The 18,068-nt window shown below is 32.3% G+C and overlaps 1 protein-coding gene and 1 pseudogene across 1 annotated transcript; both read right to left on the bottom strand.

The window, feature by feature from the left end:
* Positions 1-276: 276 nt before the first annotated feature.
* Positions 277-6,148, bottom strand: LOC111274429 (uncharacterized). The gene is made up of 9 exons (XM_089745738.1): positions 6,049-6,148; positions 4,390-4,539; positions 3,731-4,138; positions 3,443-3,519; positions 1,348-2,385; positions 1,057-1,209; positions 847-948; positions 555-653; positions 277-333 (listed from the first exon to the last, which is right to left on the bottom strand). The coding sequence occupies exons 1-9, from the start codon at positions 6,146-6,148 to the stop codon at positions 277-279; spliced, it is 2,184 nt and encodes a 727-aa protein (XP_089601864.1).
* Positions 6,149-8,722: 2,574 nt separating this feature from the next.
* Positions 8,723-18,068, bottom strand: part of LOC111274422 (uncharacterized) — a 94,737-nt pseudogene continuing 85,391 nt past the window's right edge.

The following is an 18,068-nucleotide window of genomic DNA, read 5'->3' as shown; positions in this document are numbered from 1 at the left end:
TATTTGAGAAATATATAAAAGAGAACAAGCCAAGATAACAAGTACAAATAGGAACCTTTTGTTGCTGACAGTATGAACCCTCTTTAAAATTAATATAGGGTACTATTACCAAATCAAAATAAAACAACTACAAACCCATGCACAAGTTTCTTATTAACCAAAGGAAACTATATATAGATGTCATGCATAGCTACTATTTATGTAATTTAAACCCCAATTAACTAACTTATTGGAGCTTCTTCATCATTGGATATTCGGATGCTAGCAGCGATGCTGTCATTCAAAATGAGGGCCGAAGCCGAACATGGAATCTACGAAATCATCTCCCCAGTTCTGCAATATAAGAGCCAAAATAAAAGCTTATTAACAGTAGTATGATTTATTGGTATAAGGTTAAATTTTCAATTTTAGTAATTAGAGTTCAATTCGAACATGATAACTTCAATTATGTAAAAAGATAAAATGAAAATTGAGCTAGGTTTGATTTAAATGTAATCAGCCATAATTCTTTTGTACTATTTCAACAAATGAAAGCTTGACAAATGATGACGTGCCTGATTATCTGATGAGTCATCTCCAGAAGTAGGAGCATTGTCCACTCGGAAAACGGAGCTGAGCTCAGAGTCAGCCAAATGTTCTTCTCCGCTTTGCTGCTAAACAAATTAAAATAGATGGGTATGAGAATGTGGCTAAGCGTGTTATATATAACTTATAAAACAATAGCAAGGAAAAAATTTTCTGTTGTTTTCATCCAATTAACTCATTCACAATCAAATGAGTTGGTTATTAAACGATGTGAGAAATTACATTTATAGCAGATCGATATAGAGTGGAAATTGAACTTGCCTGATTAGTGTTTTGATTAACATTAGTTGGATAAGATTCATCCGAAGTATATTCACCGCCACCAACGCTGGTGTTCATCAACTCTTTATTACCACTTTGCACCTGGGCAGATCAACGAATGTGAGAAAAGGAGGGGGGTAGCGTAATGGAGGAAAAGATGGAGAGGGATGAGGGATCCTTATTTGGGAATCTGGAAAATAGTGGACTTGCCTGTCCAAGAGCTTGCTCACACCAAGGAGCGGTTTCTTCTAGAGACAAGAATTCAGAACCCACAATTTCGTCCAGAGTGGGGTAGATTTCCGGAAACAATGAGCTGCTAGCAAATTCAGGTTTCTGCTGGACGCTATCCCCACCAACTTGTTGCTATACCAATCAAAAGTTCAAAACCAATTGTTTGACAAGAAGATTTTTCAAGTACCAAACAGAATGAAAAGAATATAACCAATTTGCTTAGCCAAAATATACAAAATTAATAACATTGCAGGAATACAAGTGTAGTACCTCATTAAGGAATTGATAGTTGTTCGACTCAGAGAGGACGTCACAGGGGTAACTGTCACCAGGTTGTTGAGAAAGACTTATGTTGTCAAGATTGGAATCATTATTCATCGGATGATCAGAATTATAATCAGATACTCCTAGATTGCCAAGACCTGGCAACACCGAAGTGTTTGCTTGTTGGTTTGCTGCAGTGTAGGTTGGTGAAACTTGCTTTGCGCCATCTACTACTGTGGATGAAAACTCTCCTTGAGAATTAAAACGAAAAGTTTGATTGCCCATGGCTTCAAAGTTCATATTCTGATTGTAAGTTCCATTCATTGAGCCATAGCCACCATTAAGACGGGTTTGACCCATTCCAGTGAGCTGTCCATCAGTAGTCAATCTAATCCCGGCATAGGTATTATTATTGGTGCAACTAGAATTCAGAGTAGGGTAGGAAGTGCTAATACTTCCTATGTTTCCAGTGCCCAGAGTAGAACTCGAAGAATGAAGGCCGGGTGAGCCAAATCTGAACTGGGATGAGGAATCAGCAGTGTAAAAATATGGCCTTGCTTGAATTTGCTGTTGGTACGTGTGCATTGAGTTTGCACCGTTCATCGAGCCATTTGGAACATTGATTAGGCCACCATACAAGCCACCATTTAGTGACAAATTCGATCCATTTGCATATCCCAGGCTATTACCCTGATAGAGAGGATTCGTCTTGCCAGAGACCTGTCGCTTGTTAGCTTGATTGCCCAATAAACAGTATTGTCCATATCCCTGTGGCTGAGCAGAGTTGCTGCTTGAAGCATTTTGATTAGGAAAGAGTATGGATCCAAGGCTAGCAGCATTATGAGCTGAAGGACTCCTCCCATATCCTGCTTGGGATGTTAACCCCCTCATTTGTTTCAGTTCTTGCAATCGCGAATATTCTTGGGCAGTTTTTAACAACAATGGATGGCCAGATGCAATGCTTGACTTAAGGACACTCTCAACGAAGGCCTTTGATGAAAAACAACTCCTTTCTGCTACACGCTTTAAGAAGATTCGATACTTCTGCAAAATTTACATGAGCGAATGGATGCATTAAGGATTACAAACCATCCTTCTTTTGGTCTAAACAAACAGAAACACCCAGTCCTAATCTTGTATAAGTTACTCGTTTTACCTTCTTTTGGTCAATGAAGCCTTTAATCGTCAATATGTACGTGAATATCTTTCTTTAGCATAGTTTTCTTGCATTGCATTAATCATGGATGTAATTCAGCTTTATTTAATGCATGTTAATGTAAAAGTGTAAGAAGTTTTGTTTTTTTTTTTTTAATAAAAGTGCAAGAAGTATTTAGAATGTAAGGAAATGATCATAAATCCAAAAATCTTTTACTTTTAAGAGCATATTGACTGCTGAGAGAGGACAACATATTTTTTCTGTACCTTTGACCAAATGTGCTTCAGATTTAACATCTCCCACATTCATCAGTACAATATCTCTTTTTTCCCTTCATTTTTCTTTTTTTAAGTTTTAATCGCCTTCATTATAACTGGTCCTTGACTGGGCAAAAAAAAAAAAATAGTCATAGAATAATTTCACCAATATCTCTGAACTTGGTATGATTAGAAACATTCATCAGTATTTGTAGTACATGATTAATTAACTAAATCCAATATTGATTCATTATATAGTGGTAATTTACTTTACCAAATGCAATTTGAAAAGTTTATACATGGTGCAATTTTTTAAAAAAGAGTGGACTAGACATCGATCTTTTATATTCTTCTGGGTTGATGCAAAATTTTTCCTAGTTTTAGAAACGAAGATTTTAATTAATATCTATATATCTTGAACATATGTGTACGGTAGGTGATTTCCTCATTATATCTACTATTATGTAAGTTGTCTAAACTTGTATATATATATATATAAATTGCTATTATAACACAAACATCAAAGTACTAGTAATGTTTTTTTCTAAATTGATAATTGATAATTGTAACAGTCTCTCTTTAGCTTTTCCTATGATATAAATGTTTCATTTTCTATTTAGTAAAAGCATAGTTCTTGAGAAATATGATAATCAAGGGGTAGTAACCAGATAATTAGCCAAAAGCAAACCTGTAAATGACTAGCCACATTTTCTCTAGTTAAGCCTTGCACGTTCATATGCTCAAGAATCTTCTTGGGGACAGCTTCTGCTTGTGTTAAACACAGTGAAAAAAAATACCACCAAAATTATCATCAGTTACCAGCAATTGAAGGTAGCTAGGAATTTTAAATCATAATTATACAAAAATAGAGTAAGGAGGATAAAAACAAAATAGAATATATAAGTGTGTGTGTGTGTGTGTGTATATATATATATAGATACAGATATAGATATATATTAGCAAGATATCCCCATACTTTCCAGGCCAATATATCTTAAGGCTTCCAAAAACTGGTTGTGAAGTGAATTTGTCCAAACCACCTTGCCCTTTCTGGGGGAAGATGCAATTTCTTCTTCTTCTTGTTGATCATCCTTGTCCTTCCTTGATGCCTTTCTTTTGGATCTCCTTTTAGTATTATTCTTTTCGTCATTCACCGAGGACTCAGATATTATTATTTGACCTTTAGATAATTTTCCAGCTGAGGACGATTCCCCTTCAATGCTTCCAATTTCCTCAATAAAAACGGATTTACCTTTCTTAGCTGCAATTGTATATTGCCATACATTTTTCAGATCATCAGGGTTTACGGGTTTAACTATAAAAAATACAGCTCCTCCTGCTAAACTTTTTAACATGACGCTTTCTTTGTCATCTGAGGACATTACTGCACGCACAACATATATAATGAGATGGAGTTAAATATATATATATATTTCTTCAATTGTTGGCCTATATATGAATTAAATCTTTTATTTAAAAATAAATCTCTTCTATGTGTTAACTATTCTTTAATAAATTATTATGAGAATATTGAAGTTAAAACTCCCTCCCAAAGAACTAATTGGGTATGATAAATACAACTTAAAGTTAACTACTTAAATTATTTTGCGTATACAGAGAAAATGCTATACTTACTGATGACGGGCACTTTAAATTCTTGGTTGATCTGCCTTTGAAGCTCAATCCCATTCATTTCAGGCATATGGAGATCAGTGACGACTAGGTCAATGCTTGGGTGTGCTCGAAGAGTGGACAAAGCATCTACCGGAGTTTTAACAGTTGCAACTGATATATTTATGCATAAATATAGAAAAAAAAAATTATGGGTTCACAATTTCAGTTTCTTTCATTAGGATATTTTAAATAAAATGAAGCACGTCATCAGCAAGTATGATGTAATTCCTTGATCACAAAGGGTAGACATGAGAAATTGTAACAAGTTTAATTCCTTTAATTTGTTTTCCTTTCAAAAGAAATAGAGATTCAAATTTGAAATCTTTCCTCTTTGAGAAAGATGAGTCTAAATACTAAGTTATTCTAGGGCAAAATATGTGAAAAAATTATAAAAAAATAAAGAATTCTGTGACTTAGTGATCTAATTAAAGAAAAGAGATTAGAGAGAGGGAAAATAGTACAAGAACAAAATGGTTGTATTTTGGTCCAAAAAAGAGAAGGTAAAAGGAAACACATGCATGACCCAAATATTTACTTCTTGCTTTGAAAAAACAAACTATTTTCGCAGATTTATTCGATTATGGTTGATGATAAATAAATAGATCAAAGTGGAGTCAAATCTCATCCAACCTTTTTATTTTTAATCACATCCCATGGAATTCTGTCTTATTAACGAATGACAAAACCTTTTCCAATTTTTTTTTCTTCTGAAAGGAACAATTTTTTCCTTCTCAATACATTTCGTTTTTCTTTTTTTTTTTTTTTTTTTACCAACCATGATTAATAAAAATGATCCATTTGAATTGAACATATATTAAAAGAAAGATAACAGATGTGAGATAAATTGAAAAAGAAACCTCAAGCTAAGGAAATGGGATTGGGAAACTTGTTAGAAAACAAAAGAAGAAAATATCATCCATAAAAAAAAAAGAATATATATATATATATATATCCATTGTCATCACATTGATAAATCAATGAGACACAAAAGGATTTAGGGAAAGGATTATGCAAAAAAAATATATATTAAGAATATATATATATATATATATATATATATAGACACACACATATAAGAATGATAAAAGTTTTAGCTTATTCATATATAATAAGTTTGAAGACCCTAATATGTATGACGTTCTTGTATAATCTCACTACTTGTAAAAATGATAGAAAATGGAAGAATTGAAAAAATAGGCTTTCAAAGCTACCGCTCATGATTTATATTTAGCACTTATATAATCAAAATGATGACATCCAATTTCAGGAAATGAGAAAGGAAAATATTGAAGGATAACCCATTTTATGCATCTTTCTATGAAGTTAGAAAAGTGAAAAAAAAAAAGTCATTGTTACAAAAACAAAACAAAAAAAGATAAAATCCATTAATAAGAACGTGATGGAATCACCGATATCCTAAATTATAAAGGAAAATAGAAAAAGAAAATGTTGTGAAACCCAACAGTACCAGATAGAAATAAAAAGATACAGCCTTAAAAAATAATTAGCATGCATGCAAAACCTTTATAAAATCATAGTATTTATTACTATGAGAGCCAAAAACAGCAGAGTTAACAAAAGAAAGCCTAATACAAGATAGATCTCCCAGAATAATCATACCTTCATAACGCCACTGTTTTAACATGGAAGAGATGATTGCGAGAGAAGTGGAATCATCATCCACTACCAAGATTGAGATTTTCAAAAGAGATGAGTTCATTGTAGAGTTTGAAAACTCTTTTGTATTTGATCTCTCAGAAACCAATTTGCTTAGGTAAACTCAATTGATTTTGAAGCAACAATGACAATATTTATACTGTGACTACCCAATAAAGTAAGCAATTCGTGGATGCAAATTAGGTGCTACAAATGGCAGCCAATTGGTTTTTATGGACAGAAACTGTGGTACTTACATCCGATAAAAAAATAAAAAATAAAAAACCCTTCTTTATTTATTGATTTCAACTTCTAGTTTTTTTTTTTTTTTTTACCTCATCAAAATTAAGAGTAAACATGTAGCTGAAAATGCGAGGACAACATGGTTGAATTCGCCCCTTGAATTTTTACAATAATAAATGTAAAAAATCCAGAACAGAATCTAAATTAAATGCAATTTACCAAAAAAAGAGGTTCTTATTAGGAATTTTTTTTTAATGAAGATTTCTCAATCTTTTTTTCGTCTGTCACTTCCTAAATTCAACAATCTTTCCACTTTTGGAGTTATTTTTATGATCCTCTTCACAGTGTCAACCATATTTTGAATTTGTTTAAGAATCTATTTACTTTATGTAAATTTAAAAGGAATTTAAAAATCAAGTCTACCGGAATAAATTCTATTGTTTATATGCTCGTCGACGTTTAAGCTTTCATGTGTGAAGCAAAGATTGTTGAATCCCTTGTAAAATCCAACATTTCGAAACATAAGAGAGTGCATATATATAATTAAGTAAATTAAAAGGTTGAAGAAGTTAGAGCCTCAATCTTTTTTAATAACTAAATTTGAGCTCAACAAGAAAATTACTACCCAATCACTATTTGTTAGTAATAAGTTTAGTCAATTCCAAAGGAGTGACTATAATAACCAGGTAGCTAGGGTTCTTAATCAAAGGCACTAGTTGAAGAAATTAATTAACAATGTCGCCCGGTCAAAACAATCCAACAAGGATGAAAATAACTTCGTACTAGTATAGTATAATTGATGTGTTTATTTATTTTGATATCGCGAATCTATAATTAAGAGTAAAAAAGAAACAAATAAATAGAACTAAATATTTAAATGGCCCAAATAACTGTATACTGATTATTGTTTGGACGGAAAGAAACAAAAAATTGGTAAACAAAAAAGCACAAATGCTTACTAATTAAAGTCAAAGAAGTAGTTCCGTACAGGATTCACGGCACTCAACATTTTTCAAATACCACTAGTATAGGTTTCAAAATCTTGTTAATTTATTTTTTTCATTCACTTGTTCTTCTGTTATAAAATGACATTGTAATCTCATTTTTTTACAACAAATTTATCTTTTTTTACTGTCATTTTTTAAAATTTATTGTTAATTTATTTACTGTCCTTTTTCTTTTTTTTTTTTTTTTTGTCTTTCTATTTTGGAACTTTAAACTCTAATGTGTTTACTAGTCTTCCAATGTACAAGAAATAGTTTTTGATGTTTCCTTGGCGTTTATGATTTTGAATAAATTAAAAGCCATTATAAATGTAGCGAAAAAAAAATTAACTTTTTTTTTTAATATTCATCATCAAGAATCAAGAGGGAAAATTTGGCGTCGAAAGAGGTGATCAGAAGCTTATACAAAAACCACACGACCCCCACAAAATGGTAGCACGTGGCAACAGTGTGACTCCATTTGTTGGGCCAGTAAGGAGGGCTTTTTTCTGGACCTCATCCTTCCATAAAGTAAAAAAAAAAAAAAAAATTGCAAAAATAATGTGGATTTTTCTAATGCTTATTCAACAATAAAGAAAATTTGTTACCTTCTTTAAAATGGAAGGCAAAGATTGTTTTTCCCATGAATTTAGAAAAATGCCAAATTACACACAAAATCAGAACAACACTAATTAATTGAGAAAAGGCATAATAAAAACTATGTTCTCTGCCCACAGTTTGTTTGTAAAACCATTTCCCAGGCCGATTAGAACAAATGATTTCCATCTCTTTACTTTGACAAAATTAACTTTTTAACCCAGGGAGGAGCTCAACGCTTCTAATTGTAATCTCTGTTCTCAGTAATTAATGTGTAATGACTGAAATTAACTAATTAATATATACTTTATAAATCTATTGCTTCAGTATCATTAATCGGGTAATTTATTAATAAAATATTAAAATTTTAACTTTAATAATTAAAATTTAAATTATTTTAATTCGAGTAATAAATAATTTATAAATAAAATATTAAATTTTTAATTTTAATGGTCAAATTTTAAATCTTTATAACTTCCGTTAAAAAAAAAAAATCCATTGCCTGACCTTCCACTGTTTTGGTTTGTCTGCTAATAAAAATCCAGGTAGCTGTTTATCTAAACGAATTAAGATGTGTTTGACTATCAATTTTATCTTTTTCTCACTTACTTTTTATTTTTGTTACCATAATAAGTGCAAATAATAAAAAGATTATAATTGATAAACAAAAATGAGTGAGTAGTTTTCTAATTGAAGGAAAAAAATGAACTTTAATTTTTATATTATTACTAATGAATTCTTGAATCACATGATATGCAAAAGGAAAAAACTAGAACTTTAAAATCTGATCAGATAATAATAAGTTTGTATGAATACTATAATCCAGCTTTAATCTGTTCATATAATGCCCACAACAGGATACCAATCAAGGTGTCTCTAACCAAGCTTTTCAAAAGGCCTTCAACCCAGCCATTAGACAGCTTCGGATGGATTCTTCCCTGCATATATAACACCACTCATGTGCCCCTTTCCGATCACCCCTACCACTGTCTTGCACTTATTCACATTTTTGCTCCGTTTTAAAGACCACATAATATACTAAAAAATGCAGCAGCATGTTACCATGTAAGAGGATCATCAATCATAGCAAATTTAGGTGACAAAATTAAAGTAACCTAATAATCGCTGATCTAAGGCATATAATCCGAGGACATTTTCTAGTTAATTTCCAATTGTTTTGGTTGTACAAACTATGAATACTTACAGTGTCTCGCTCATGTATAAGAGGCTGCAGGAGTGATGGGTATGAGAAGCTTAACCGGTCATAAAGTTGAAATGTATCATTTTCGTTGTTCTGTTCCTGCAATGCAATATAATAGTAGATAAGAGATTTAAGATTTTTAACATTGATATCCAATCAAAACCAATCATCTTTTGGATATAATATATATATATATATATGTACGTATGTATTAGAGTACTCCATCCTTATCAGCTCACGGTTTCCATTATCAATAAATTTCTTCTCCCTTGGAGCAATGTTTATACATAGACCCAAGGATTGTGCAGTACTGTGCTAGTGATGGACAATAAAATATATAAACCATACCAATGTAGCAGTATGTTCTACTCAAACATTACGTCAAATGAAAGCTTATCACTAATATTAATTCAAAGCATGCATACATTTCCTTGACAGGGAGTTGCAGAAAATATGTAGAAATTTTCGAAGTATGTATCTTTTACTTTTCCTTTTTTCTTGACTGCATACACCTTGGCCTTATGTAAATTATGTATTTAACCTTGACTATGAACAAACAACTAAACTAAATTAAATAATGAAACAAGGGACATGGACCATATGAAAATATAAATGGGAAAGGATAAAACCTTGAGATCATTCTTAGATATATAAGACTGAATTTTGTCTAGAATATTTTTCAATATGATTGATCCAACGTTCATTTGTGAACATGAGGTAGAATCATTTAAAAAGACTATTTACAACCCATAAAGAGATCACAAATTAGCTCATTTAGGGACCCAAAATCAACTCGGATTAAATCCGATCAACAAAGTTAAAATTACACAAAACTTGATCAAAATAAATAAACCCTTAGTTAATTCTCAAAATTCACAACCTAATTGGAATCAAAGTGTTTTAAAATTAAATTTGGAGATTTTTAAAACACTAAAAATTTTTAATGCACTTGGGGAAGTACAAAATTACTAAAATATACTTTAGGGGGTATTTTCATAATTTAACCTTTTTGAGTTTGGATTTTCATGAAACTTTTAGATTTCAATTTTATAATTTTTTTGATTTTTTGTGCATTTGAAATCACAGCCTTACCCCGAAAAATGTGAAATTACCAAAATACCATTATAGGAGTATTTTTCTAATTTGGTCTTCCAAGCTTGGATTTTCACAAAACTTTTCAGATCTTAATTTCAAAATATTTCATGATTTTTGGTACATTTGAAATCACATCAGTACCCCAAAAAGTATGAAATTACTAAAATACCCTTATAGGGATAATTTTGTAATTTATCTTTTTCGAGCTCGGATTTTCATAAAACTTTTCAAATCTCAATTTCATAATATTTCATGATTTTTGGTACTTTAAAATCCTAAAAATGAGTATGAGAATATTAATTTCTAAGAAAATGATCCAAATACCTAAAACTTTGCACTATAAATAAAATGGTCTTTCCATGGATTTAGAAAATCCAACATTTTTAGCAAATAATGTAGACCATCAAATCTCCTATGGAATCTTGATCCAATGGCTAAAATTTACACCTAAACAAAAAAAGAAAAGAAAGAATGAAAGTAAAATAATGAAAAAGGAGAGAAAAAAGAAAGGAAACAGTAAAAAGAGAGGGGACCATCTTATGTCCTTCATGTGAGTGCATGGACAAACACATACAGAGAGAACATCCAGTAGAAAAAAGGCTAAGTTGCTGCCACCTGTAGACATCGATTTTGTGCGGGTCTACTGTTTTCATTACAGTATAATATTAATAATTTTAATAATAATAATAATAAATAAAATAATTATTAATTATATAAAAAAAATAAACAAAAAAACAGAAAGTAAGGTGGTTGGCGCTGCTGTCGCCCCCGACCAGCCACCTTATTGCCCTTTGACCAGCCCCCTGTCTACCTACGCTCACCAACCTATAGTCACTTACAGTCACCCTACAGCCACCCAAATCCCTTTTTGAACCTATTCAAAAACTCTCAACTTCTTCCCCTTCAAGCTCTCTCAGACCCCCTCTTAAAAAACTTTTGAATCTCTTTTTTCGAAGCTTCTCCTTCGGAACCCCTTTGAAAAACCTTCAGAGATACTGCCCTCAGCACCCTTTTGTTTTAAGCTCAAACACCAAACCAAACCTCTCCTTTTAACAACCTCAAACAGAACTCATACCAACAAAAAAAAAACACAAACACAAACAGAAAAACAAAAACAAAAAGACACACACAGTCCTCCCCGTACGGAGGAACCCAAGGCCAAAGCTACCTGCAAAAGCAAAAAAAAAAAATAATCACGTTAGTCTTGTTTCAACAAAACAAAACAAAAAAAAGGAAAAAAAATAGAAGAACATAAAACTTTGAACCCCGATCTACATTGATCGGGGTCGTTTCTGATAAAGAAGAGATCGGATCTGGAAAGATCATGTCGAAGCAGCTTCCTGATCACTTTTAAAGTTTTTGGCCACCGACGACGGTGGACCAAGCGACAGTCAGTGCGATGCTCCTGCGACCGGACGACGAGATGGTCAGACCTCTCCCTAGAGCCCTATTTCCTTTTTTTTTTTCCTTCTGAAATAGAAATGAGCCCTAAAAAAAAAAAACTAACTTTTATAGAAAACATTAAAAGCAAAATGACATCATTTTGAGCATAGGGCCAAAACGACGCCGTTTCAGACCAAAGAGGATCTGCGTGATGACCCGGATCCGACCCGAGATCCGAGTAACCCGACCCGACGACCCGCTTCAGTCAACCTTGAACCGATTTGAGATGAACCGCCAGTGAATCGGTCTAAATCGCTGGATCACCTGAACTGCTAATCGAACCGTTGAACCGGTCAAACCGACCCAGACCAGCGTTGACCAGACCGTTCACCGGTCCGGTTCAGGTAAAAAAAAATTTTTTTTAAATTTTTTTCTAATTTTTTTATACTATTATTTTTGTTATTTTAAGTTTTATATTTATGCATGAGAAATTTTTAAATTTGTTTGAATAAATGTCTCATTTTTTTAATAATAAAAAAAATGAAAACGATTAAAAATATATATTAAAAATGTTCAAAAAATATTTATTATTATTATTTTCCCTACCTAGATGTTGGAGGGAATAAAAAATATTTTTCTAAAAAATAATTCCACCTAGATGTTAGGAAATTATTATTAATAAATTTTCATTAAAAAAATTATAAAAAATTTTTAAATTAATTTTCAAAAATCATTAAAATTGAACTTGCTTCAAAAATTCACCTAGATGTTGGAGATTTTTAGAGATGTTCGTATTTTCTTAAAAACGAAACCTTAAACACTAATTCTTAATTTTCAAAATCCTAGGTTTCTAAAACCCCTAAAATCCAAAACCCCCCCCCCCCAAAATCCGAAATCGCAAACCTTTAAACTCTTAAATCCAAACCCCAAAATCCAAAATCCAAACCTTTAAATCAAAACCCCAAACCTCAAAACCCAAACCCTAAAATCTTCAAACTCTAAAATCAAAATCCTAAACCTTTCATATCCTAAAATTCAAGCTTTAAAACCCTCTAAACCTTAAAACCAAACCTTCAAAACCTCTACCTAAGCCCTTACTCAAAGCCTTCTAAAAATCTTATTGACACATGTGAAAATTTTATTTGAAGCAATTTTTTTCGCATGCCGTCTAAATGATGAGATATTTAAGAAATTTTACTTCGTTAAGTATTTTCACACAATTTCGTAATTTGTAGTAATAATAAAATTAATAAATAAAAAGTATGATAGTAAATTGGGATCTTAAATATAAACAGTCGCACTTAAGCTCTGCCTAGATGTTGGAGAGTAGGGGTGGTCTCATTATACTTAAGAATCTAACTCTTAAATTGCATTTCATTTTACATGACATTCGTTAACATGCATATGTTAGCATGTTATCATCGATAATTGTCTGCATTATTTTCTCTTTAATTTACTGTTCGATGATAAAATATTTTATAATAAAAAAAATAATACTTTAAAAATTTTTTTTGTGATATTATAAAAAAAATAAAAAGAACATTCTGAAAGAAATAATTCTTGGTACTCTACCTAGATGTTGGAGAGTTACTAACAATTATTTTCTATAAAGATTGTTATCTTATTTTAAGGATTATTGTGTTAAATCTTAAGCAAAAATAATTATTTTAAATTCTGCCTAGATGTTGGAGAATTTTAAGATAATTCTTTAACTTAAAGATTTTCTCAATAGTTCTAAATAAAAATTTTTAGCAAAATTTTATTTTTCCAAATGATGAAAATTAGTGTTAAATTTCAAATTAAAACCATTTTTATCCAACACCGAAAATAGCGCGTAATTAAATGGTACCAATATATGGGCGTTGTGGAGGTGCTAATTCTTCCCCACGCGTAACCGATTTCCGGGCCCAACCTGATTTTTCGTAGACCAGAATTTATCTTTTTGATAAACTTTAAACCCGTTTTTATAGTTTTATTGAAAAGATAAACTTTTGGGTGACCAATCACACCCTAACAAAGATTAATGGCGACTCTTTTTTATTTTTTTTTATTTTTAAAACACATTTTACGTCTGGCGGTCTCAAAATCGTTATGACAGCTTGGCGACTCCGTTGGGGACTTATTTAAGAGTCAGGCCAAAATTTTAATTATGCACTATTGACAATTGTTGGATTTAATTGATTTTATTTGATATTTAATTTAATTTCTTTTATTTTATTTTTTGAAAACATTCATGTTAATAAATAAAATAAATTATGTGTTAGTTATTACTTCATTTTGATTTATTCATGTTATTTTGATTAATACATTACCTTGCACACACTTTGGATATTCACTCGCATGCATGAGCTCTATACCTGGGCTCCATCTTTTTTAGAAAGAAGTGCAGTAGCTACACTCTCGTGAGGTGATAACCTTCGCATTTGCTAGCAAAATACTTTCACTCAGATTGAACCTTTTTCGTTAATAACCCATAATGGGCGAGGATCGGAGAACCTTACTATTCTATAATAGGCGATGATGTGAGGAATAGTCTGGGAACCTTTAGACATACAAATCCTAACCCAACATATCATGAGCCATAGGAAGCCTGCCTAGGATAGAGCCATGCCACCTTTTTAAAAAATTACCAAAAATTAGGACATTATACGTTATATTATTTTGTCGTATGGTTATTATATTATTTTTCTTACTTGTTTGTTTTGAATTCTTGAGTCATTTTATTTTATTTTATTATTTTTTCTTTGATTGTGTGCATTATATTTGAATATGTGATATTTATTTTAGGTCAATCATTAAAAAAAAAAAAAAGGCAAAAGAACATTTTCAAAAATTAAGAATTTTTTCTTAAATTCTTTGTTTATTGGCCGAATAAAGACTAATTTTCAAGCCTTATTTATTTCATTTTTCCGTCTTAAAACAAAAAATTTTGTATTTTACTTCATTTTTTGCATTTCATGCATCATGATGAAATAATACATGTATCCCATCCCATGCGCATCATAATAGGATAATATGAGCATTCCATCCCATCCACATCAATGGACAGTGCATGCATCCCATGTTATACATTTGTTGATAAATGATACATGCCTACCATACGCGTCTTAATAAGTAGTGAGCACATTTCATCTCATTACATGTTTAAAGGTAGTGTCAGTTCATTAGGATGACATAACACAAGCATTGCATTTCATATAGAAATATAATCAGCACTTGATAGGTTCATGCATTCCATACAAGTATGCTGCATTAGTGATAAGAATACATCTCGCCATTCATGTAAATATGTCATCGCATTTCATGCATATAGATTCATGAATAATAGGGTCGTATGGAACATACATTGCATTTCATATCCCACCATTCTTGCAACATAACATTGCAATTTTTGCATACACATTCATGGTTGATGAAAATTTTTATTTGGGTCTTTGTACATATAAAAATCCATTGTCATAAGTATATATGCATTTCGTGACATTCTCATATTCATGTATTCATAAACATACTTTGTGTGTCTTTGTTTTTGTGATATTCATTCAATAAGGGTAATAGTCTAGAATTTTTGGTCTAAGTTTTGGAATAAAATGTCTATCTTGGTGAAAATCAGAGTGACGAAAATGAAAGATCAATTGGAAGCAAGGATTAGTGCTTTGGAGTTGAATCAAGAGGAATTATGGCTTGAGCTTCGAGAGATGAAACAACAGATGGCTCTATTGATAGAAATGGTTAGAGGTAGTGATGGAGTTGAGTTTATTCCTTCTCAAAGATCGTTGTCACTTTCGTCTAGTCAAGGTCAATTGGCTCCCGTTAGTTCCAACACTCTGCCATAGTATGCTAAAGCATTGGGTGATTTGAACAGTGATCGAAGTTTGGGCAAACTCAAGAGAGGAATGGGTGAACTAGCCATGCAAATGACTAAGCTCAAAAGTTTGATTTCCAATAAGGAGTCACCTGACTTCAAACAACCATCACCGACCATCTCAAGTCTTAACCCGTACCTAAATCTTTCTTATGACTACTTCCAACCTCCTTTCCAAGCACTTAGAATTAAGCCTCCAAGTGACATGCAACCTTCAAAAATTTCACACTTGAATTCACGTCCCCCACCTCACATTTCACAATCGCTTGTTCAGCATGCTATCTAATCGCCACGTTATCAACCCAATCTTCAACTCAGAGTTTCTCAATTCACCTCGAGACCAACTACACCAGCATTTTTTTAGCAAAGCAAACCAACCATAGGACAGAAAAACTCTGGTAATGCCAAAGGAAAAGCCCCTATTGATCCAATACCTATGTCTTACAAAAAGTTATACCCGCTGCTCCTAGGGAACTACCTCATTGCCCCTATCCCTGCTGAACCTCGCAAACCACCTTTCTCTAAATGGTATAACCCTAATGCCCAATGTGAATACCATTTTGGTGTTATGGGCCATTCTCTAGAAGATTGCACAGCTTTGAAACATAGGGTGCATGGATTTATGAAAGCTGAATATCTGAGTTTTGATGCCAAGATAAAGCCAGTTATTCACGAGAACCCTTCTTTGATCCATGTCGAAATGCTAGGCAGTGCTGCAGGTAATAGTAAAATTGGTCAAGATGATGAATAAAAAACTTTTTAAGCAAAGAGTTGTCCTCCCTAGTAATCATGTCAACTATTTTTTATAGGTGAGACAAAGGGAAGTGGGAGCAAGTCTAGCATTTTTTGGCCCCAGCCTTAAAATGGTTTATGATGTGTAAACTTGATACTTTTAGAATAAATGAAAACTTCTTTTGGCTTGAATTTTTATGAATTGATGCCTCTGTCCACCTTTAATAATTGGAGCCAGTGAAAAAGAGTAACAGTTGTGAATATACTTTCATCAAACTTTCGAAGAGGAAAGAATGTTTTTAGATAACCCAGCCAGAATATATGATGGAACTCGAGTTTTCCCATTCTTAATAATAATAAAATTTGGCTTGCACATCATGCATCATCTGTTTGAATTCATTATTTTTCATGTTAGTTAAAGACCAAAGATGATGATTGTGAATATGTTTTTGTTAAACCTTCAAAGCCAAAAGATTTTTGGTAATAAAATTCATGTTGTGCATTTTTTACTTCTGATGATTAATAAAAGGTTCAAGGATAGCTATCCTGGAAAATGAGGTCAGCTAAGTCTGCACACTTATAGCACTCGAGTCAGTACCAAAATCATGAAAAATAAAGATGCCAGTCGAATGAACAGAGTAGAAAAGGCCCAATGAGAGATCAGTGAAATAGTTACGAGAATGCAACAAAACATGAACAGACAACTGGCAGAATTAAAACAAATGATAGTGGAATTGACAAAAGGAAAATGAGTTGTTGAGACACACAGGACAAAAAAAGAAACAGCTGTCGAGACACCATTGTATCCATCTGGGTTCACATATGTTCAAGATCCCCATGTATCACAAACACCTCCAACAACTCATCAACCTTATATTGGCCATTTTGCCAAGTTACCATCAGTTCAGACAAATATCAATCTTGGGCATACTCCTCACGACTTCACTACTGTGCCTAATATGGATGATCATAAAGAATTGAAAAAATTGAAAAGGGTACCAGATCCATTAGAAGATATAGTGATGAAAGATAAGTATGATTTGTTGAAAAAGAGATTGAAAGCAATTGAAAGCCATAATGTGTACAAGAATATTGGCGTCAGTGAACTTAGTCTAGTACCTAATCTAGTTATTCCATCAAAATTTAAAGCCTCAAGTTTCGAGAAGTACGATGGAACGAAATGCCCTTTAACACACATCACCATGTACTGTCGAAAGATGACAGGCTACACTTATGATGATAAATTATTGATCCATTACTTTTAAGATAGTCCCACTGAACCTGCAACAAGATGTTATGCTCAGTTAGACCAAAGTAAGATTTGCTCTTGGAATGAATTGACTAGGGCCTTTCTAGCACAATACAAGCATGTTAAAGATATGGTGCCAAATAGGTTGTCCTTGCAGAACATGAAGAAAAGATCAACTGAACATTCAAAGAATATGCACATAGATAGAGAGACATAGGACCACCCTTGTCAGAGAAAGAAATTACTGCTCTGTTTATCAATCTTTGGACACTCCCTATTATGAAAAAATGATTGGAAATATCTCTAAAAACTTTTCGGACATGATGATTTCTGGTGAAATTATAGAAAATGCAATTAAGAGTGACATGATTAAGTTAAAAGATATGACATATGTTGAAGAAGAAAGTACATCAAAACAGAATAAAAAAGAGGTACAAGCAGTCATAATGGATGGGCATCTACCTAATAACTTTATCCCGTACAATCCTTACTCTGCTTATCAACCCCATCACCCTGTCATAAGCCATATCTCTCAAAGCCCATATCTTTGCCAACTAAGCCAGTATTTGAGCTTTTCAGCAAACTCTCATCCTCAAATGGTCATTCATGATCTTGTTCCTACATTTGAATCCACCA

The sequence above is a fragment of the Durio zibethinus genome, chromosome 17 (assembly GCF_047325235.1).
Source record: "Durio zibethinus cultivar Kanyao isolate XHJ-2024 chromosome 17, ASM4732523v1, whole genome shotgun sequence".
Classification (NCBI taxonomy): domain Eukaryota; kingdom Viridiplantae; phylum Streptophyta; class Magnoliopsida; order Malvales; family Malvaceae; genus Durio; species Durio zibethinus.
Note: the sequence above shows the minus strand (reverse complement) of the source record. Positions and strands in the feature narration are given on the sequence as shown.

Excerpts from the sequence above, each read along its gene's own strand:
- LOC111274429 (XM_089745738.1), bottom strand. The coding sequence starts at position 6,148 with ATGAACTCATCTCTTTTGAAAATCTCAATCTTGGTAGTGGATGATGAT. Across the intron at positions 3,520-3,730 it reads AAGATATATTGGCCTGGAAA|AAGCTGTCCCCAAGAAGATT; the intron begins GTATGGGGATAT and ends TAACACAAGCAG. Across the intron at positions 334-554 it reads ATGACTCATCAGATAATCAG|AACTGGGGAGATGATTTCGT; the intron begins GCACGTCATCAT and ends CTTATATTGCAG.